General features: G+C 33.5%; 1 protein-coding gene across 3 annotated transcripts in view; it reads left to right on the plus strand.

The window, feature by feature from the left end:
- Ip6k (Inositol hexakisphosphate kinase) overlaps window positions 1-23,935 on the plus strand; it is a 38,536-nt gene that overhangs the window by 6,697 nt on the left and 7,904 nt on the right. The window contains exons 1-2 of one of the 3 annotated variants that reach the window (XM_013309385.1): window positions 6,557-6,661; window positions 20,796-20,969. In XM_013309385.1, coding sequence (XP_013164839.1) covers window positions 6,581-6,661; window positions 20,796-20,969 — 255 coding nt within the window. In that variant the 5' untranslated portion in view covers window positions 6,557-6,580. Of the gene's footprint in view, window positions 1-6,556; window positions 6,662-8,726; window positions 9,175-20,795; window positions 20,970-23,935 lie in introns of those variants that run through there. The other 2 variants (XM_013309386.1, XM_013309387.1) reach the window with 2 other exon arrangements.

Below are 23,935 nucleotides of genomic sequence, written 5' to 3' on the forward strand. Positions count from 1 at the left end.
TCGACCAGATGAGATTAGATAAAATATATGGTAGAGTTATACATGTCAATTTATATTGTTTTTTTTAATTGTAATAACGCAACAAGCACCTAAAATTGTAATTGTCACAGACACGATGCCCACTGGATACAATCCTGGTATTACATCTTTCGACTCGAAAGATAACAGTCACATTTACTTCATTCAAAATATCATCTTCATCCGCTCACTATAAGTCCCCACCGAGGGGCTCGGAGCCTACCCTAAGTAAAGGGTGACTAGGCCATAGTAAACCACGCTGGCCATGTGCGGGTTGGTGGACTTCACACATATCTTTGAATTTCTTCTCAGATATGTGCAGGTTGCATCACGTTGTTTTCGTTCCGTAAGGACGTCGGATAAATGTTCATATGTATAATCGGAAATCGAGCAACACATAGGTACATGGAGGGATTCGAACCCAGGACCTGCAGATTGCAAGTCAAGTCCTAGGCTCCTAAGCCACCGACGCTCAAAAAATGTTCAAAATATCACACGATAAAAATTCGACTAATGTCTTTTTCTAATTCTGCTATGTAAAGTATTAAGTTGAAGCATAAGCATAACCATATGGAATGCAGTTATTCCGTTCTACACAAATTGCATTTTTGTGTCTTATATTTTTGATTTATTTTCAATGCCAAGAAGTGTGTGCGTGGGTGCACAGATCCTCAAGAGGTACAGTAAACATGCTAAATTTAGATGAACTCTTTGTATACTCATATTTATAGCGCAATTCTGTCAATAATGTTCGTGTCAACATTACGCCCACATCAACGCTCTGTATTAATTAATGTTTACTTTAATCAGACATTTCGTTGTTGCTTTGTGGTACGTTTTGAAATATAAATGTGTCCTAGATACATTTCTGTATAGTATTTGACTTCTTCAGTAAGTTAAGCATCGCTCTAATAATTTTCTTTGAAGAAAGTTTTTAAAGTTAATATTATCGTTATTAATTTCAAATTTAGAACGTTTAAATTGCTTGTTCTTTCAAAAATTTTCCATTTGATCACACCACTTTTGATGTAATATAAAACCATACTTCATTCAACAATATCAAATGCTATATAAGTGTTTACAGTTTTATCACAGGATTACTCATTCAAACAACGATAACGTGAACATTTTTAAATCAAATTTATCGGTTTATTGTGAGTGACTTTAATGGTGAATTATGTATGGAATCTTTTACCACATAAATCCCCATTAGCGGACGACAAGATATGTCATGGTGGGCCTTGAGCTTGTATCTGATTTATCGGGTATCGCGTTACGCACTGCGGCACTTAAGTGACCTTGAGATCGGCCGGTGCCGCTGTTTTTCATTTATCTGTGACTCTTTGTTTGACAGGACATCAAGAGATAAATGTCCATACTCTATACTCTATACGCTTTGTACGCAACAAAGAGAGCATTAAACACATAATATAACTGCGATGAAGTGCAAAGTCCACTGATCGATTGTGTCTTTACAAAGGGAGTTTGTCGTTAGAGCGTAGGCGGGCCAGCAAAGAAACTGAGTGGGCGTTTGCAAATCTTATTTAAAATTCCCGTAGGCGTCTTATATCGTAGGTCAAGTGTAAAGGACGCGATAAAAGCTCTCGGTTAGCTCACTGTGAAATTGCATTTAAAACTAGCGCATTAAAAATTTTACTTTATTAAATTATTTAATTTAAATGTAACATGTAAGCAACAGTCATATAACTGAGTCATAATTATAATAATATCTTTTGATGCACGGTTTTGTTAAACATTTTTCAAGATAAGAACCCTGTCAGCTATTATACTTCACTTACTTATAAAAAACACCCAACGACCGATATTCATAATATATAAATACACAAGAGATTTAATTTGCTATTTACATAAGGCATTATGTATTAGGTACACTATAATTATCAACGAATTAATTATGACAGTGCATGTGATAGCACTATTGTAAATGGTTCATTTAACCCAATTGCTAAATGTAAACATACAAATGCGTAAATATCTTAACTGGTCTAACATTTATCATGTCTTGATGTGAGAAAATATATTGTTTCATTATAATATTAACTCAACTCTTCGTATACCATCATCTGATATTCATATATTGATGTACAATTGACGAATTGGCGGTATACTACCTTAAAGCGACAGTCGTTTGAACGTTTCGTAAGCATTGAGACGACGATGCGGAAATAATAATCAATACGAACGCAGCTTTTAAATGTGTCTATTAGAAAAAGGTTGGTCTAATTGCTTGTTATTATTATGATGTCGTTTACATTTATCCGACGTTTTTACTGTTAAGGAAAAACATCGTGATGCAATCTGCATAGATCTGCTAAGAAATTCAAAGATATGTGTGAAGTCAAACAAAAGGTTCTGGGCCCACGTGATTAACTATGGTCTAGTCACCCCAAACTTCCTCCGAGCTCCGAGCAACTCAGAGGGGACAACATAGTGAGGTGATGACGATTATTCAAGAAGCAAAGTCGTTGTTACTTGTGATAGTTATTTGGAATTCGGACTATTATTGTATTCAAGATTAACCTTGCTCGTGTCATTTTATGAAAAATTTTATTTAAGATTCTTTCAATCGTAAGCTCAGAATGTCGTCGCCTCGAAAATAAATAGTTCCAGCACCTTGAGTAGTGTTGACGACAGAGAACGTTCGACATTTATAAGAATTTTGATATATTACACTCCCTATTATTCCTACGTACATATCTTGTTTTTAGTGCTCTGCTGATCTCTTTGTGATGCATAGCTTTTGTTTTTGATTCATCTTTGGTTCGCTGTTAATTTGTTAAGGAATAATCTGTTTGCTTGATTGCCTTTAGTTTCCTTGTGTTCTTTAATAGAATTGTGAAAAATATGCAAATAGTTATGCTCTTTACGTAATCTGCAAGGCATAATGCAATTAGTTATGGACATGTGATAAGTACAATGACTACGGAATTATGTTATTACGAGTGCAGTCGGCACGAGTTGAATCTCTTGGTGGCCTTAAATATGAACAATTCAAAACAAACACAAATAATTGCAATTGTCATCATTATGTTTCTTTAATAACAACGACATGACAACTTGATTTATGTCCAAACCAATCCGTTTAATGCAATCAACTTGATAATCCAATAGAGATGAAGAAGACTATTGTCATACTAGAGTATAAACTCCTTTCGAGATTTCTCTCTTCTTACGAAAATCTTACAACACGAGAAGACTATTATAATATTAAAGATTGTTTTTGTTACGATTTGTGCGCTCGGACTTTGAAGGTACTGCGGAAATCAATTTTAAAGGTCTATTTAAAGATTCGTATTGAAATAGAGTTTTAGTTCGCATCGCCAGATGTTAAATAACTCAAACCCATCTGTGCTGTTCAAATTATAAATATACCGTACGAAATATCTATCAAAAGTGGCAAAATGCTTCGGTCTGTTTCGCGTTAAGACTGTGCTTTTACGTTTTGGTAGTGCTTAAACCAAATATATTACGATGAAAGTGTTTAAAGTATACCGATTTAAAGACTATTTATAATTCGGGACATCGACCGTTGTGATTCACAAAATTCCATGCATAATCCAATTTTGAGGACAAAGACGTTTATATCAAACTTATACGAAGTGTTGAGGAAAGTTTTCTTGTGCGATTTATGCGGAAACTACTCAAAGCAGTGCAATAAACTACACGACTACGTCATAACTTGCGCCTCTAATAACGGATAGTGTTCAGACCCATTGTAATTAGTTATAAACTTTTTGGCAATTTTCCAACAATGCTGCAGGAATTCATTGTTGATACCGTTTTGTCGCACCGTCCTTACGATATTACCTTTTTATTGGCATTGGTAATTAAGTGTGTAAACTTTTCATTTCATTTCATTGCCGTGGGAATAAATTCACAATGTGTTTTTATTGTTATTTTATTCGCATTCTTGTTTCGTTCAAGTATTGTTACAAATAACCATATACGTACAGTTAAATTGTACCGCTAAATACAAGTTACGGTAAATTATTGAATATTGATATTATTCTGTATTGTGTTTGAACAACTAGAGTAGCTAAGGTTCTGCTCGCTTTGCTAAATCATGTTGTTACGTAAAAGGTTACTACCATTCAACCACTCTAAAACCATGACATTTTCGAAACATTACCACCGTCCTTCTTGCAACATCATAGGAAATGTAGGTGTTTAGCACGTACATAACGCTAATGGTGGCTTGATTACGACGTAATATAATATTCAGATGGTATTTAGTAAGTCACGTACTAGTATATCTTATTATTAAATGCGAATGTTTGGATGTATGGATGTTTGTTAGAAGGTACCTTCAGAAAGGCTGCATGGATCTCGTTGAAATTTGGAATAATTGGAATAAAATAAACATAGGTTAATGATTATGTTTTTATTTTAATTCCCCTTGGATGTATCCACGGGCGATAGCTAGTAAGTCATAATTTTGTACAATATTTTTATGGAGTTCTGATTCACTTAGACGGAATTATTTTTCATATGTTGTTAAATGGCGGTGTAGGTCAACATAAAGAGGTGCTTTTCTAATAAGACTGTAATGTCAGTAAGAGTAAGTAACTGTAGATAGAAATTGTCTTGCTATTTCATGTTTTTGCCTTGACTCCATAGAGTAAGATAGATGGTCAGAAAATATTACGCAAACAATCATAAGGGCCATTCAATCAAACGCAAGCCAGCTGTCAAGTCGATAAGATGTGGTTTTAACGTCGACCAGCACGCTATTTCTATATTTGTTGGTGAGACGATAAGGTGAAGGTTAATCGTGTTTTGAATAAGTTATCGGTTACATCGATATCGTGGAGCACATTACCAGTTTTTGTTTTATCCTCATTATTGACAGATATTTATTCGAACGATAAGGAATTTTGTGTGACGACTTCTGATTCTCGTCTTGTAAAATTTATTATATATATAACATTATATATAGTTATTATTTTATGCCATTAAATAAAATAATACATGTTTAATTTAATTGTATTCAAATATTTAAAATGTTTATGGCCATCACTATCATAAATCCGGATTCTAGCTTTCATTATTTTCGGATTCCAAGTCGAATCGTATCATAATTTACGAGGCTTTCTAAATGATTTTATGTGAATAATAAATCTATTATGATTTAGTCTATAGGTAATCGTTATTTCGTATAAAGACGTATGCAATTTTATTTTTTAATTCGTTCGTTTTAGTTTCGGTTACCACGACCACACAGAAGACAGTCGTGAAGTGGAAGTAATTCCCAGTATCCTTTGAATAGTGTGGGTGTCGTCTCTTTCCGACCTTTTTGTTAGAAGAAACGGAAGGGATGGGAAGATGGTTTTGGCAAAGGAAGGGACAATAACATAAAATAATAACATTTTTAAATCAAAAACATTCTTTAATAAATAAATACGATACCCATCAAGGTCTGTAAGCATTTGCTTATACTAGCTGATTGCTATGCCATTTGCCTGTTTCATCCTTGAAGTCAGATTTAATTTGCAAGTTGTTTTCAATCCAGATTGTCACGTAGTCAATTCGTGCAACAGTAGGGATCTACGTTGATATTTTTATGCGCATATGTATGACTCTTGAGGTGTAAACGTAACCAGATTGTTTTGCAATCCGCGTACGATTTACAACGGAATTTTACTGACTTATCCGAGACATTATAATATTATATTATATTGTAATGATCGCGAAGATTTTGCAAGTTACACCTAGAATTATAACACAATATAAATAATCATAGAGGAATCATGCCAAATATTCAGTAGTGAATTTATTAGAAACACGCGTTCGCGTTATTTGGTACAGTGAGATCAAATTAATAGAACTGAACAGTCAAGCTAATATTATAAGCTAATTATTTTAAGATGGGATTGCACGTGATGATGAAACCACATAATCTGTAATTGTATTATTGTATAGTATGAACTAGATTGAATACTTCTTTAATTTATTTGGTAAACAAAATAATTCAGTACTGTTACCTTGCCAGTTTTATTGCCGAGCTTTCACTTTTCACTGGATTTTATTTCGAGGAGCTTAAGGTTAAGGCCAATCCAGTCATTGTGTAAGCCAGCGTTCATAACATTCTACAGTGTATCACCAATTACTACTAAAATATTTGAATTGAAATCTATATTTATGTTATAGCGATATAGAATTTCATACCATTGTATGTTGTGTGCTTTTCGCAACCCCATGACTGGCGCTTATTTTGCATTACCTCATTTCATTACTTGACATCAAAATTAGTTAAAATTTCTTAATTTAACGTTATGTCGTAAACAAAAAAGACGCTGATAAATGGAAATATAAATAAAGAGAAAAGAACAGATTTTATTTTACTTTCATTTTTCATTAATTCATAAAAAATACTGTCGGATAAAGTAGGTAATATCGATCAAACATAAACAAAAGATTATCACATCGTTACGTTACAAAACCACAAAGCGCTGAAGCTCCATAAATATTTTTATCTTATCTGTTGCGTTGCTAATCTGTGTAGGCTAGTGTCGGGGTGTAGTGCCATTGTTGACGTTAAATCATGTTGGTCGCTGGCGCGCGGCGCACGTCTCTCCCGGTGTCCCTCGACAAGGACCATGCGAAACTCAACGACGTTGACGAGGTAATTATTTAATCAATGTATGATAACAATGGATTAAGTAAGGAAAGTTTTTATAAACTTTAGATAAATACCAGACACTGATATAATAATAAAAAAAACTTTTTTCTTTTTATTGAACCTCGTATTTATTAATATTATAGGTATAATAAGGTCATCACTATTTGTGATGATACTGTTAAGATAGCTGGTAAACTATTTATGGTTGCATTATTCTGCTTTAGTTTATATCGATAACGTTATTTGTACTTTTAAATAGGTGGTTATACAGGTGGTTGAACTTCACTTATCAGAAACAACTTCGTGACAACAAAAACAATGTAAAACTCTTAACACAGTTGCAACATTTTTTTTATAAAATATTTAAAGGCTTTTAGTACATAGAATGTACTAGAAAAAAAATGATAACATACTTTGCATTATATTTTCCTTAAGTACAACCTTTAATGAATATTTGCTTTATTTATCTTATCGATTATTTCGTTGCGCCTTTATTTTTAGTGGTCACTTTACATTCACAAAGAAATGTAAAAATGTATGTGATAGTTCAAAACAGTCTAACAAAGCCTTGCGCTAAAATTAATTGTTGAAAGCCCGCTACCGAAAGTTATAGGTGAACAGTCAAACTGTTCAGTTGTCCTTAATTGTCTTATTTTTAAATTACCCTTTGACGAAAGCTTTAACAGATATCCAATCGATTTATATTCACGACGTTTCTTACGAGTGGTCGCTACAGATATCTTAAGCGTTCTTGGTATAACAGGCGCAACGCCAACTTAACCAGTTTTCGGTGCCTCAAACTTCACCCATTGTTCGACTCAACATTTATTCCTTCGTTATTTTGTTCAGGTCAATGTCTTCATCAATTAGTCCTCTGATGTTCAACAACTTTAAATAGCCTTACGCTACCAATTCGTGCAAATTGACTCACACAAATATATGACGTACTCGTTTTCAGTGTTAAATTTGGGTTAAAAGACAGTACCAGATAAGTCAACAGGACGGGATGGATTTGTTAGTCGATTCATGAAGAAATTGTGGATCTTTACAAACTTGTCATAGTAATCATAATACTAGCTTTGGACTCTGGACAAACGTATAGGAAACCTAGCTTGTCATGTCTGTCATATTCCATTTGTATTAACTATGACAGATATCAAATAGATGTTTGCTATTATGATTTGTTTGTAATAGTATATTGTGTAAATGGCGATTGTCAAGATAAGCATATGAGTCGCTTATGACTTGCTGAAAACAAAGGAGTACGACAGCCATTAGGAGCTATAGCCGCGCCAATTGCCGCACTCCGCCGACTCCATTTGAATTGTGTAAGTGCTGATTATTAACTCGGGTTTGGTTGCGTTCAGTCTACTTTCAACTAGATTTCTTCTCCATTAAAATGGCCAGTTTCATTGTGATAATCTATCCGCAATTCTATTTAAACTAATCTACAATTAGTAATTATATTATCTATCTTTTGTATAATCGTCTTTTATTTTTGCATGAAATAACTAAATATCAGGGTCTAACTGCGTCTTACCTATACTAGTATTTTTTTGTATACAAATTGACAATCACAAGGTCGATTCTGCGTAAACTGTTGAGCCATATAATATAATCTGAGTTTAAAATAGGTATTGTATTACGCATAATTTTCATTTCTTGATTCACGCCCTCTTTTATATCTATTTATTGCTCTATTTTGACCAAAAAAATCAATACGATAATATCATAATGTATGAATCATTCTAGTCATTGTGTGATTCAACTTATTCATTTACAAGTTTAATATACACAGAGCTGGTGGTACTATTAAATTAAAGCTCCTAAATGGAACTGAGAATTCTAACTAAAGAAATTTTGCTGCGCAAATTCTTATAAGATACATAAATAAATGTTGTTATATCATATCGATATCCTTTGAACCTAAATGTTATGTATTATAAATGCGAATGTTTAGATGTTTTTTAATAGGTCCATATCTCCAGAACAGCTTTTTTCTAATTACGCGCCGACGACGGCTAGTAAATCATAATCATTGTTAGTTCTTGTTGGACTGGTGTAGTCGGAGTCAAAGACAATGTTCATTGCTCAGGCCTCGGTCCCAGGTCGGCCATGGCAATGTGTGCGTGTGCTCGCTACGGTCGACGGCACACTACTGCGCCGCACGACATCGATTCGCGGCTCAAGCGATCGCCTCATTCAGTCACCAGTGCGCAGCACCACGGGAAACAAGTGTTTCAAGTTATACGCGTTTTTTTTATTTTTAAGTTTTTTTATGCAACCCTGAGAGAAAGAAAACTAGTTTTAAAACGGACACGAATTCTGTCTAACTTAGCTAACCATTGAAATAGTGCTACGGGAGCTCCGCGCTCGTTCTAGCTAGGTTTGTGTGTTGAGTAATATTCTGTGTTAGTTGCAGTGCTTGTGCTTTTGATAGAAACGGACGATTTCGTTGTGAACGTGTTCCAATTTGGGAATTCACCACGAGCGGGCTCAAAGAGATTTACAGTCAAGTGAGTAAAACTTTCTTAATGAACGTCTTTGTCATTTGCGATATGCTATCATTAATTATTTTTCTTAATAAAAGACCATTACTTCGTAATTAATTACTTAATTAGTTTCTCATAACATTTACTTGGTTGAATTATCTACATTATAAATACGAGATAAATAAATGTTGTCTAAGTAATTACAAGCTAAGAGGATTTATAAGCGTAATGATAGAGCGTCGACAAGTTGGTGTTTCCACCACGTCACTGCCGCGACTGTGCGCGCTGTAGCGCTAGTCTTATCTGGCCTGGCCGCTTTTGCATATTTTATTCGCTTGTTTTGCAGTCGTATATTTTGGTGTGTGTCTGATGTGACGTCACGATTTCTTGTTTATCCTATCAAAATTGTTATGAGAACTGGTACCGTAGCGGTTTTGCTATTGTAAAATACAATCCTATCCTAAAATTAATTTAAAAGTTAAAATTTTACAATAAAGAGGCATATAACTAGCTAATATACCTAAATATTTTCATCTAAACGATACAAGAAATTACATAGTTTGCCTTTGTGGGTTTATTATAACTTTCACTATAAACGCTGTTACGTTTTATTGCCCTATAGTAAAATAAACTAAGTCAGGGATTGTGAACCTTTATGTATGAATGTGCCATTTTTGAAAATAAATTTTTAAATGAGGTTACAAAAGTGCCATGAAATAATTTTAATTTTGTTATTATTGGGAACATTCCGTGGCGTAGGGACCACTCTTGTTCTCATTAAATACCTATTCTACACTTTTCCATTGTGTGATAAATGACGTGCCCAAAATATTGAGCTTTTAGTTCGCCATCCCTAAACTATGTTTTTTGTGGTAGCTTGGTGGAACTACCTATTGACATTAGACGTAAACAATCCTTTATTTTTTATTATTACCTTATATGCTCTCTTAAATTAAATATCCAAATAGGTAATATATAAATTGTAAACAATTTCAGCTAATAAGTTACCGAAATATGTGTGTTATCTGCTTTACATACTTCAGTCAAGGTCACGATTTACGTATAAACTATTTATCAGTTTGTGTGTACGTACACAATCATACGTTCAAAAACATTTGAACTGGAAAACGTTCGTTTGCCTTGTGTTTGTGTTTATCATTGTAGTCTCAGCAATATAAAGTAGGGGAAGAGGAAATCCATAGTTTTAGGTATTATTTAATATCTCGTAAAGTGTTTTAGTTTTATGCTTGTTACAAAGGTTGACAATTAATGACAGTTCACACTAAAGAGCCTTTGGCTGTTTTTTGCGCCATTAAGTTGTGGGTTTTGTTACGTCGATTTTGTTTAAAAAATCTGGATCTTCGAAAAAAACGTCGAATCACAAGAGATAATGGAAATTATCTTATATTTAAGCTTTAGTTAGATTAAATTTATATCTGTTTAATTTTATTTTATTATAACAAAAAATTACAAAATTAATAACTTTTCCCCAACCATCACATGAAGCCGATATAAATGTGCCAGGTTCCAAAATATCATTCATGGCTTTGTCATATCATCTTTATATCTTTGTGTCTGTAAATTCAAGACTCAAGATGTGAATCTCAAGATTACATAGGCACATATAATTGTAATGTAAACGAGTAACGTAACTTTATAGAGTCCCATCTTATAAACTAACGTTTTCTTGCATAGGTCTATTGGGACTCTTTTGATGATAGCTAAGACTTACTTGAACTTGTACTTCTTAACCAGAGTGTTTGCTCTAAAAATCTTGAGAAAAATCCGACCGAGACCCTGCTATATGTCAAGCGACACTTGAGAATATTGCCTGCTTTTTTGTTGCATAAGTATTTTCACTCATATAGGTTTAATATAGGACGGTGTTATACGGTGTAGTCAAATTCAATGGAAACTATAACAAACATTTTTAAACAATTTTACCTTTAAAAGTTATACAATTTTATGGTTTCTGATCTATTCGTGCCGTTTGCAAAATATATTCAAAAGGAACATGCGTATGTTATATAATACATATGTTAATCATTTGTAGTTAGAGGTTGATATATAATACAAGTTTTTGTACATAATCCAAACCAAATCCAGCACCTATTAGGACCTATAAGCGAAATGAAGTATAAATAATTTTATACGTTAACGCTTAAAACGTGCTAATATTTCACCAGTAGTAGAGTAGGCATTCAATGAAACATTATATGTCCAACTTTCGCACATTATGTTTAAGATTAAGGTTTTACAAATAAAACTCACAGTAAATGATTTTTGCTTCGAAAAAAAAAAAAAAGTTACACTTGATCAAGTAGGTATAAATTTTTAATTCTTAAAAAATCTATTACAAAGTAAGTACCACTTTTACTATAAATTGTTAAAAATATATATATTTGTGTAGTTAAATATACATCGTGTTACATACGCAGTGAAAGTCGATGTGCGACATGCTCGGTGTTGCCAGAACGCTCTAGAATACGGATAAAGGACGCAGTTTGATCTACTTGTTTCAACTGATACCTCGATATAACTTGTCGAAATCAATTATTTTATTTAACATGTCGTTTGATATTTCAGTTTTAAAGAAATACTACCGAAATTTTTTCATGGATACAAACCATGATCGAAAAATTCCACGTTTTAATAAATTTTATAACTTTTTACTCTTGATTCGATTCTTGTATTCATCAAGCTTTGAATACATATTCTGGGAAGAGAACAAGTTGGAAGACGTATCTTAATTTCTTAGTAAATTGTGTTTATATTTTTGATAGTAAGAAAGTCTACTTTTAGATTACAATTTGATTGAACAATTTAAAGTCGGTTTGTCTGTTTAATTGTCGGATGCCATGCAATCATGCAAGTCTGACCGCGACATCGTGTTGGGATGTCGTAAGACGACGCTTGTCCGAGCTATAGAAAGCTCCATGGAAAATTCCACTGCTGTGGTTCAACCGTACTCAAAGGTCCATTCTCCTTTATCTTTTGTTGTGATCCGCATCGATGCTAAGCTTGTTCTTTTGTTGCTTAGAAAGTAGAATTAAACTAATTATTGGGAGAAATAAATAAAAAATAGGATTAGGGTAAAAATGAAAAATGTAAAAGCTTTTAACCACAGTCTTTCTTGTTACAAATTTTAATACGAAACTAAATTTTTGTTCATCATGGATTTCACACACATTTAATTTTTCTTAGCAACAAGAACTTTTACTCAGAACAAAATTCATCACTAATTGTTATATTTTTGTAATTTAAAAAGTACCTAGAAAAAGATCAAACGAACTGATTACGGTGAATACTTGTCGCTTGAACTAACGCGTACTCTATCGGCACATCAATCTGGTTAATAAAGCGAGCGAGTGTGGGCGTTAAAATGCTAGAAGCAAATACAATTCATGCTCCCATTGCTTTAGTAACGAATATGCCACCTGTCATTTGCGAATGTTACGTAACTGTTAGTAATTTTTTTTAGCACGCACGTCCACAGTTCAAGCTCAAGGCAAAGGCGGCGATCATTATAAATCTTTTTTTTTGTAAATCTTTTTACTCAATAACTTATCGCTGTAATTGCGTGTAGTTTTCGTAGAATTATCGCAAGTGGTGTGTTCAAGGTCATAACAATCTTATTAACCATGATTAATACAAATTTTCCGTGAATGAAAATGATGAGTCAAAATCTTTGGCTGATGCCAATTCGCATAGCATTCACCGAAATCTCCAGTACAACTATAAGTACACTTATGAGATATACTATTAAAATCTGATACATTTTTGCTCTACGTTCCAATTAAATTTATCAGGCATTAAAATGGTATGTAGTGGTAGAAAACATGTTTTTCATCTCCATGTTGATACGATTCCATCTTCTCTTGTTATTAAATACGGTACGATATATGTTTATAAATAGCTGGCGCCATGTTTTGATATGCCCGGTATGTACTAACGTTAATTGGTTTCTTCCTACACTGCGTATACAATTTCCATTCCTTGATATTTAGCAGACAGACGTCGGGAAAGTGCTTCACCCGTGTACTATTTATTTTTGCCATTGATCTATATAGGAAAATGTTTTTTGTTCCAAACGTATATTTTGTTGTAAACAATATACATTTGTGTTTTTAGGACCGGATGTCATAAATGTTTAAATAATGAGTTAGTCAAAAAACTGTTGTTGTATTTATACTTATTTACTTACTAGTAAGTATTACATTGTTAGTTTTCTAAAGCCATTACAATATTAATCGTTGTACCATCCAATTATTTTCTCGAAAGAGACTTTTATGTCAAACAATATTGCCAGTTTAATTTATTATTTAATTCAGTAAATGACTAAGTATTTGACTGTTAAGGAATAATCAACAAAGACAATGTCATGTTTTAAATGGTTTTCATAGAATTAAAAACCTAATTAATTTGCAAATTTATTTCTAAGTTGTAAGGGCAGGTGTAATTAATTTTGCGTTGTTCTCAAACTGGGTTACGTAATTAGGTCAGTAGGTATTGGAACACACGTTACACAAACGTATGTAACACTATCATGGATCTGTGTCGCTTTGAGCAAGATTCTTAGAACGAAATATCGTGTAAATTTGTACTGGGGAACGAACGAGCCCGGTACCGACCTACTGACCCATATGATGTCCTGGTACACCTACATCTATTTATGTTTCGTTATATCATTAGAGTTCTTTATAAATATTATTAATAAAATGAATAATTAATGATCCATATGAAGTGACATAATTTAAATGAATAGTTATTGCGTTTTTTTTCTCAATTAAATGGAACAGCATTCTTTCTGAGTTCTTAACATTATTCTAGTATAAGTATTAATAATTCGATCGTTATTAAATTATTTCTGCCACTTTACTTACGTTAAATTTGTGTTTTGTTACACACAAAAAGTATCTTGTTTATATAATATTCTTGGAAGAAACACAAAAACTCATTGGCGGTCAAAGTTAATTTGATGCTAAGCAGGTCAAAGCCACACGTAATTACTAACCCGTTTGTTAGTAACAAAGGTGTGCGTTAGTTATATTGATAAAGCATAGATATCTTGTACTGTCATGTGTATTAAAGTCATAAGTATAATATATATTCAAATAGTCGACCAGTCTTTCCACTCGCGAAACATTAATTTAGAAACATATTGGGATCTCTATCTATCTAATGAGGATAACAATGAGTTTTTATGAATGTCTTAGTACTATCAACAATTATAAAATTGCTTTTTAGTCTTAAGATATTATTGGCTATAATGTTCGATTAATTATTTTTTTTCGTTATATATATCATGATAAAATATTAATTAAGAATTACCACGTCTGTTGCTTATCAAATCATTGCTTTTTTTATTATAATCGATTGATCATTTAATTTTTAATTCATCGGTACGTTTTCGAATTAATAATAACTAATGTATTTACACATAATGAACTTTATCACACGTGACGTAAGAAGCAATGATATTTTGATACGAACAAACCGATAAGCGTTATTTTTATAAATAATCTTCTTATCAAATTTGCGATAATCTTAATGTTATTCTTATAGCCTGGTGCCGTCAAAACCTAAATAATTAGTAATAATTACTATCGATTGCCGGAAACACCCACTTGACATTACCTGAGTGGTTGCCAAAAAGTCCTAGGATACACGTGATTTGTCACAAAACGTTCCGCGCAACACGATTGCAGGAAACACCTGAGTTGCGCAGTTTCCATTTTCACTCTCTATTTTTAATCAACAGAAATGTATCGGCACGTGAAAGTTTCGATTGTTTCTGAAGCAGATTTAATCAAATGTAAAGCTGGCTACACACCTTCAGTTCTAATTGAACAGTCAGTCTGACTTAGTTGAAGAAGAAAATGTTTACGGATAATGTACTAAGAAACTTAGCTAATGAATGGGTCGTTTCGAAAATATACCTTCATATTTTGGTCTGGTGATGATTTCAATATCTTGTTTTGAATATTGAATAAATTGCTTCGTTGGCTTTTACGATGACCAAACGCCAAATATGGTAGCATGATCTTTTAAGCAACCATTTTATACAAATTAGATTTATCCGACTGTTCTCTTTTAATATAGAGTTGTTAGCAACATGGTGGTGCATAACAATTTCTATGGTTTTAAAGAAATATTAAAGTTGATGAACTCAAACATCTTCTGTAATATTAACTGCATCGCTAAAATTTTTAATAATTTACTTAAATGAACGTCGTAAGCCAGTTATGTAGTATAAGAGATATTTAGGGTTTTTTGAGAAGACGAAATGTATGATTTAAATACTTGTAAACAAGAAATTTAAACGATCATTAAAAGATATTTAATTGTTTGATGTCTGAGAAACGTCGGGCGGTCTCCTTGGAACCGGTTCCGAACTCTCAGACATGCATGACCTCATTGAGTTTGAAAACATTCGATGTTTTTGTATATGCGTATCTTCATGGTGTGCACAAAATTCAAATACTGTAAGTGCAGAATGTTACATTAAGCGTGTTACTGTTAAAGAAGACTCGTATCACAATTATCATACAAAGTCCATTTGGAACTTGGTCTACTTTATAGTGTTTGTGCATGTTAGATAACTTTGTTGCCCGACGACACATTCTAAGGTGTGGTTTGCAGAAGCAAGCCAAGTTAATTTTGTATATTCAAATTATTTTCGTCCGTCTATTTGTGTTATTTTGACGTTGTACGTGTTGCTCGGCGGTTCGTTGGTGCGGTAGTGTGGGGCGGGATCTCGCGTCACTTAAATATACAACGGGCATGGATTCGATTTGTTTCGCGTCTAATTTGGTGACGACGGCGGGAGGATCGACGTAATCGATGCGAGGTTTTTAGCGCACAACTATTGCGTTTTGCTTACGTCACAGGTCATCTACGACTTGTTTTCTTAAGGCAGGCGCTGGTTAAGATTAGCTACATGCGGAAATACCATTTGAGACTGCGTTTTGGGTGTCCTATAATTATATGCCACCATGATAGAGTATCCTATTATATATGGTAGTGTATTTCGTGAACGTAATTCTTTGAATTGAACCTCGAATCGCCCTTGCAACGACGTGACTGCCCCGGGCAGAGCAAGACCGGCTTTCTGGTTTGCAGGCATTACTTGCATACTCGTATAAAGTGGTAAAAATATGCAGGCCTTTCATTAGCTCGATTATTCACGTTTTAGTTTAAATATAAAGTAAAACGCTGTTTTTACAAATAATATTGTCCCTTGTTTTTCTTGTTTTTAAAGAAAATATACGACAATAGCAAAATGTATGTCTATAAAACAGAGAAGTGTTTTCCCGCTTTGTTCAACTTTTAATTTGAGATTTTTATAAAATCTGGAAAATACTTATGATTCGCACTCTGTTCATTGCCAAGGGTCACTAGTAACGTTTTCCTCGTTCTTTATAATACTTATTATATGTTAAAAGTCCGCATAAATTTAAAGACTTACGGTAATAAAAACAAGCAAATCAATAAAAAGTTTATAGGAACCGTAGCTGTATTTGGCTTACAAACATCATGTGATTGTTCAATAGTAAGTGATGAGAGACGACTTGTCAACAATCGGTGTGCAAAATGAAATACAAAGTTCGCCAGTTATTATAATACGGGACAAGGTTTGACGTCAATACCTTTGGAGTAAATAAACAAATATATATGCAAGTGAAGTAGTAAACACCATAAAACATTATTCTTATTCAAGATATTTTTCAACGTTGATGTTAGTTTTTTAACAGTTAAATATATACAATTTATAAGATCAAAATATTGTAGTGATGTAAGGTATACATCTTATACAGACAGATTTATTTTATATCATAAGGTGGTAAACAAGCGATTCTGTTGCCCATAGACAAACACGATTGCATATCCATTTCCTACCTTTAATCGATGGAAGGGGGGATGTACAGAAAGAGAACATTTTCCCTTCGCATGCATCCTCTCATCTGGAAGATCCACTGCCACTTCCCCTTATAAGAAAAAGAGAAGGCAAATAGTACAAAAATTACGCCTCCGGTATCACACTCATCAGAGGAAATGCAAAATTCCTCCACTTCACGCCTGTCTTCTGTGTGGTCGTAGCATTGCACTGGGCGAACCGGCCAATTCGTGAGGTTTTAAAGCGGGCTCTACCACTGTTAAAAAATTAGTTTTACTATAAACGTAAAAAATCTCATTTGTATATGTTAATTATTTTTTGTTGACATTGTAAGAAATATTAAAAAAAGAGTCATAAAATATTTTACTACGAAGGTTGTAAAATTTTATGTTGTTTTTAATTTATATTTTACTTTATTGTATGTTGGTTGCAATATTGTTGACTCGTGCCGGGTTGGTGGACGACCTGCTTGTGTAAGAGGTAGAGATATTGCATCAGTTATTTATTGTTGCTTTGTCAACTTTGTAGTCATTCGTAATTCTATTAGTTTCACCTATGTTACTTATAATACTTCGCTATTCATTTAATAACAAACTTAAGTTCTATGTAAAAAATCTTTATTTAAAAAGATTACACGACTATAATGAAAAAATTACAGACGAATAAAAAGATTATGATTTTTATCCCTACCATGTGATAGCTTGATAGAAATTGCCAAAAATAGAATTTTCTCCAAAGTAACTTCCTGATTTTTTTTTCAATGTCACACATGAGCAATTAAACACAAATGAGCAATATAAAAGGAAAAGTAAAGAGTATTTAAAGTAAAAGTAGATACAAGGTTGTATTAATGCAATCGAAATAAAAAACTGTTTCTAGAAAACAAACAATAAATAATAACAACAGTAACAATAGTGTAAGATTTGTAGGCTAACATAGTCTGGGGAAATTACACAATTATCTCTTTAAAATTATGTTTGTGAAAAACATAACAATAAGATTATTTCGTAAAGATAATTTTTGTAGGTAAAAAGTTGTATCATTGTTTAGCACGACTGTCTTTATATGATGTCAATCACCAGTCGCCGTCTAATTGAATGAATTGAACAGAAAAACACTTGATAACATCCTCGTGTTCGTATGACGTACTAATCGTTTATTATTGCAACGTAAGACTCTTGGACTTTGATGAAGTGAAGATTTTGTTACTAAGGTGTATAAAATCGGTTATGTAAAACCACAACAAGCGTATTGTTTTCTTTATGAACTCCCTTTTCTTTCTCTCTTCTCACAATCCATCCATACTTTCTTTTGTGTTCCTCTATCTTTGTAACCATCCACATTCAATCTCATTACTTTTCTTAAGCCAATATTGCACTCTGAATGTATTTTGAGACTATGTAAATTTGATAAACAGTTAAAAAGTGTAAGCCTTACCAGTTCATATTTGGAACCTGAATGATAGATTCAGGTCACGCCGAGAAAGTGACCTTGGATTTATGTCTCCTCGGTGAACACAACGTAGTCGCATTGCCGATAAAAACTTGTTTTCATTTATTTTAAAACTTTTATCGCACATGTAATTAAATAAAGTTAATATTAACATTTAACGAAAAATAAATATCCGCTGTATCAAAGGAATTCTAGAATTTTTTTTTAATTACAGCAGTAAATTTACTTCCAATATTTTTATTTTTGATTTAAATTGTAGCAATGATAAAAACGACATGAACCTTCATGGTGAGTAATAAATATTAGAGGTCGTAACTATTACGATCGTGAGTACAATTCAAACTGGTTTGAAGCAATGAGTAATCAAATGTTGATATGATATTTATTTCTTTATCATCGCCCTGAATAGTGAAGAAAAAATTCAAATTTAATTCTGGCTGGTAAAGTTTTCTTCGCACTAAATTTTTAGTCTATTGAATTTTGCTATTCAACGTTGGTGTTGCAATTAAATATGTATGTATGAAATGTATGTATGTCACATTAAAATAAAATGTGATTAATGAAGTTGAATGGTTTCTTTGTTTACACAACGTTGACGTATACGGAATTCAAGTATCTACTTATAGGATAAGCGCTCGTCTTAATAAAGATTAGCGTGACGTAGACACATGACCAATAATACCTTGCTTGTGAAATTAATCGTTATCTTATTATAACATTTGTACTATTTATTAAGTCCTTCCATTGGTTCCACTAAGCAGCTGATCGCTGACTCTTAGATTAATTGTTTGCCCAAGGTTTATAAATTTCACAAATGTTTATATTATATTTAATGAGTCTTTAATTGATCATTTATTTATTGTACGCCTGACTAGAGTTTTCATTAGCAAAGCTGGTTTATTATAGCTCATACAAATCTTAGCTTCTTGGCGGTTTTGTCAGTTTCACCAATGATCTAGAACAGATGTATCGTAAAATACACAAGCTTGTTATGTGTAAACAACGCTGTCTGTCTTGTAATGTATCGTAAATATGTACCAGATGGAAGATTGTATACGTCAAACCTTTCCACGTGGTGTCATTGTTCACGGGAACAAATATACGAATGTTTTGTTACGGTCACTTGCTACAATTGCTGTTTTGCGCGACCATTTCGTTTTATTACTGCTTATGATGTCTCGCATGTCATTTGTTTTTTATCTTAACGATCAGAAGATAAATGATTATAATAAATTAATTTATTTGTCAAGACTAATTTCATGGCTGATGCGATATGCCATATGCGATCTGTTTATAAGGCAATGTTACTGTGTATCTTTTTATTGTATTCACTGCTTTGCCACGTGTTTTACATATTTCTTTTAAAAAAAATAATTCTCTTAATAAAAAGATATACCTGCTCATGGGGTATAAAAATATTGCTATTATTAATAATAAATATGTTTTCACAAGGTTATTACACAGATGACACATGATATTTTGATAAGTCACTCTAAGCCAAATGCCATGAGTTGTTTAAAACGGCTTAGTGTAGTTGACATTTCTTACGTAAAAGTTTGTAAAACGCCGCATCTCAATCGAAAGTATTGATATAATATAAGATTGTATATTATGAATATCTCATGCAGAGTTTGGATTTACCATAAAAAGCACGATCGTATAAATAACACTACGGGAGAGATTCTTAAAGTAACATGTTAATGATTCTTATGTTTTATTATTTAAAATATACAAAAATCAATTGCTGTTCGTTAGTCTCGCTAAAACTCGAGAACGGATTTATCTTATCTGTCTTGAAATGTTCGTGGAAGTCTAGGGAAGGTTTAAAAGGTGAGAAATATTCTAATAATTGCCGAGAAAACCCTTTAGGAACCTTTTTTTTAATCCCACACGGACGGAGTCGCGGCGACAGTTTGTTTAAAATATTAAAATGTTGAGATGTGTAAACATACTTCATCTGTTGTTCGTTATGATCTATTCACACTAACGTGGAGGAACGGTAGTTGTAGGTTATTGCACGCTCGCCGGCCTTCAGCTATAGGTCCCAGCACCACTCGCCGCTTGGTTACCTTTTACTTCATAAATTCATCCATATCTTGATGAGATCATCATAGTAAATCTTAGTGTAGATTCTTACATAATATTTACAAATAGAGCCTTTCTAACGGCCCTAGGTTCGGCAGTTATTCTTAAGTGCTTCTAATTTCTTCTTATATCTGTGGAGAAAAGTGATAGCTGTTCCCGATAGTCTAAGTTCCCGTGGCGTATGTATGTTTATACGGTATTATGTTTGCAGGTGGACAGCGGCGGAGGTGGCTCGGCCGAAGTGATGGTGTACTCTCTCGGCTGGGGCATGGGCGAGCCGGAGCGGCGTGCCGTGGATCGCAAGCGCGCCCAGCCGCCCTCCGCCACGCACACGCTCTCCCCAGACGAAGGTCATGAGGTCGATGTCTTACCCTTACATAATCAGGTAAGAATCCATATTATTTTGGTATCTTTTTTCTCATAGACGATCAATTCTATTATATGCATGGATGGGAAAGCCGTATTATGTAACATCTCTCACTAGTAGATACATTTTTCCCACGTCATTGTAAGAATCTTACATGTTATTTACATTCAAAGTATTCATTTTAATCGTTTACTTACATTTCGATTGGATTGCCAATAATTTGGATTATTTAAATTTACGCTTATAAAACTGGAACAATGATATTTGTCTTTAAAATGTGTGAAAAATGCGAAACACGTCAAGGCTCGCGCCATTTTTGGTTTGTGCATTCGACGTGAAGTATAAACAAGGTATTAAACCTGAAATCTGAATTTATAACCAATTTTTAATGTAAATTCATACAAAGTAATTCATACAATGTGAGAATTATTGTTTACCAAGATTATTGACAAGTACGTATGAATGCAAATAATTAGCATTGGCAACCCTAAAGAAGAAAGTCGATAAAAGTCGAAAATTAATAATTTCAACACTCTTGAAAAAAATTACGTTATCTTTATGTTTCAAGGTGACGTGACAGACTGAAATTTGTCTAGAACTCTGTGGAAAGGCTAAATTATATAATAAAAAAAGCAATTGATATTTCTAGATACATTTAGATTCGTAAGCTGCGTCACTCCAGACACAAATAGTTGTATTGCTTGCATTCCAGGTCACCCAGTCTCTGGAATAACAAACGATAAATTTAAACTAACGATGTATCTTTGCGAAGATTGTAAGACCTTGATTCTATTCAATGAGTGTCTGGTTTGGTCATTATTAGCTGTATGCCTATTTTTACTTCGTTCACATAAATGTCACTATGCTATGAATACTTGACTAATCGTGAGTTTCCGAGACTAAAAACTGAAAATCCAAAGTTATATCTGTTTTGTCAAAGATTATGACAGGGATGATGATATGTTTTATACAGAGATTATGGTCTGAGAAACTAACGGTAAGTCCATTGAGATGATTATATGATTGGCAGCAAGCCTATCACCTTACTGTGGACATAAATTGTAGTAGATAATAATTTTATAAGCATTGTTCGCAAAGTTAAATTTCAGTACAAGGTAACCATTATTCAAATCCACGGCCACTTTACTTGTCTAATAAATTTGAATTAAACTCGCTTTAAAGACGTTTCTTCTTGGGGACTTTAATATCATGGTCAATTTTAATTTTAAGATATATGAAACTGCACATACATTGGATATTTTCCTTTGCTATAATGCATTTTCCTACATAAGTTAGAGATGCGCATCTTGTAGAACGCATTAGTTAGTAACGCTCTGGATCTTAAGTGATCGAGTAACGTTTAAAACTGTACATGAAATTTCCATATTAATCTTATTCTTTTGTATGCCAATACTGGATGGCTTACTTTATCAATGTAACAATTGGCACAAAAATCAAACATAATATCGAGGTAAACTAAAGTACCTACAAAGTAACCTTTTTAATATTCTTCTACACATAATACTAGGAATGACCTTAGCAAAGGTCCAATAACCCAAACAAAACTGGTTTATTCACACACGGTCTGTGCCGGTATTAAATTATGATTGAAAAAGGGGGTTTTTGTTATCCGACCGGTCCCGTGTCAGACTGAGCGGTGTAAATGGTAGGTGCATGTGATCTGTGGACGTTCGCAGGTTAGCCCGGGGCCGGGTCAAAGCACCCGTCCTTGTTTTTTTTATGTTCCTTTTACATCGGCAGCGCGAGTAGTAACGATCGCCAGGCAGAGTGCACTGCACTGAGCACTGCGATTACAATTGTGAGTGCCATATGTGTCCGATTATTAAACGGCCTGCTTTTTAAAGTCTCGTACGGTGAGACATTAGCTTTGTGGAAAACGATTTATAGCCTTGTGAGACAAATGTGTAATGGAAGTAAAAGTATTCCTTCTGTTTTTGTAACTGACCTATACTAGTTAGTTCCCTCTACAACTGATCTAAGTAATTCCTTTTTCTAATACAATAGTTTGATCGAGTAAACCAATCGCGTCTGTTTCAAATGAATGAAATAAAAAGAGAGAAGACGACATAGGTAAATATTATTCAAATGATTCCGTTGCGTATGCAGACGGCCATTGTGTTGGCCGCGGCTGTACCTGTCGCTATTTTTTTTATATTTCTTTTGTAAAATAACCCGAACAATGCCCAGCTACTGCGATCGCTAAAATATTTTGTTCTAACCGGTTTAAAATCATCGCGGTTATTGTGCATGGCTGTAAGCAATTTAATCGTAATTTTTCGTATTTCTTCAAACCGTTCGTCTTGACTTCAAATGTTGCTGTGGTCTTTTATGATAGATAGATGATGGAGATGCAACACGGGAGGTTACTAGGCGTATTTAATTGACCCATATTGTCTCATTTATCATAATGTAGCCTATCATTGAGGTGACAATCTCCGCAATGCTAATATTTTGTTGTTTGTACAGTTACTTTCAATGTATAAATATTTATTATAACATATAAAGATGAGACATGTGTCAGTCATAAAATAAACAGTTACTCGTAGTATGACAAAGATGGAAAATCTTTCTATGGACCCGACGAATTGACAGGGTCGTGCCAGTCGAGCTACTAGCAAGCCACCTTAGTGACAAATGAAGCTTCAGAATGTATTTTGAATCTCATGTACCATTATCACTAGGTACCTTGTTATCCTTTTATTTTTACTGTCGGAAGTAACCGAGTCAAACGTCATCTGGGATTCGAAGCCGCGACCGGTAGCCCGTGAATCCGTCACTTCATTAACAAAGATATCGCCGGATATATGCCAGCTTTTATTAAAATGTTTGTCGGTAATCAGTCGCAAATGAAAGTCAAATAATGTACAAGTCAAATTAATTTCGTGTATCTTTATAATCGGGCGGATATTTTTATCGGATTACATATTGATAAGAGGACAAAGCGCTAGCAACATTGTAATGAT

The sequence above is a fragment of the Papilio xuthus genome, unplaced genomic scaffold (genome assembly GCF_000836235.2).
Source record: "Papilio xuthus unplaced genomic scaffold, Pxut_1.1 DF827777.1, whole genome shotgun sequence".
NCBI lineage: Eukaryota > Metazoa > Arthropoda > Insecta > Lepidoptera > Papilionidae > Papilio > Papilio xuthus.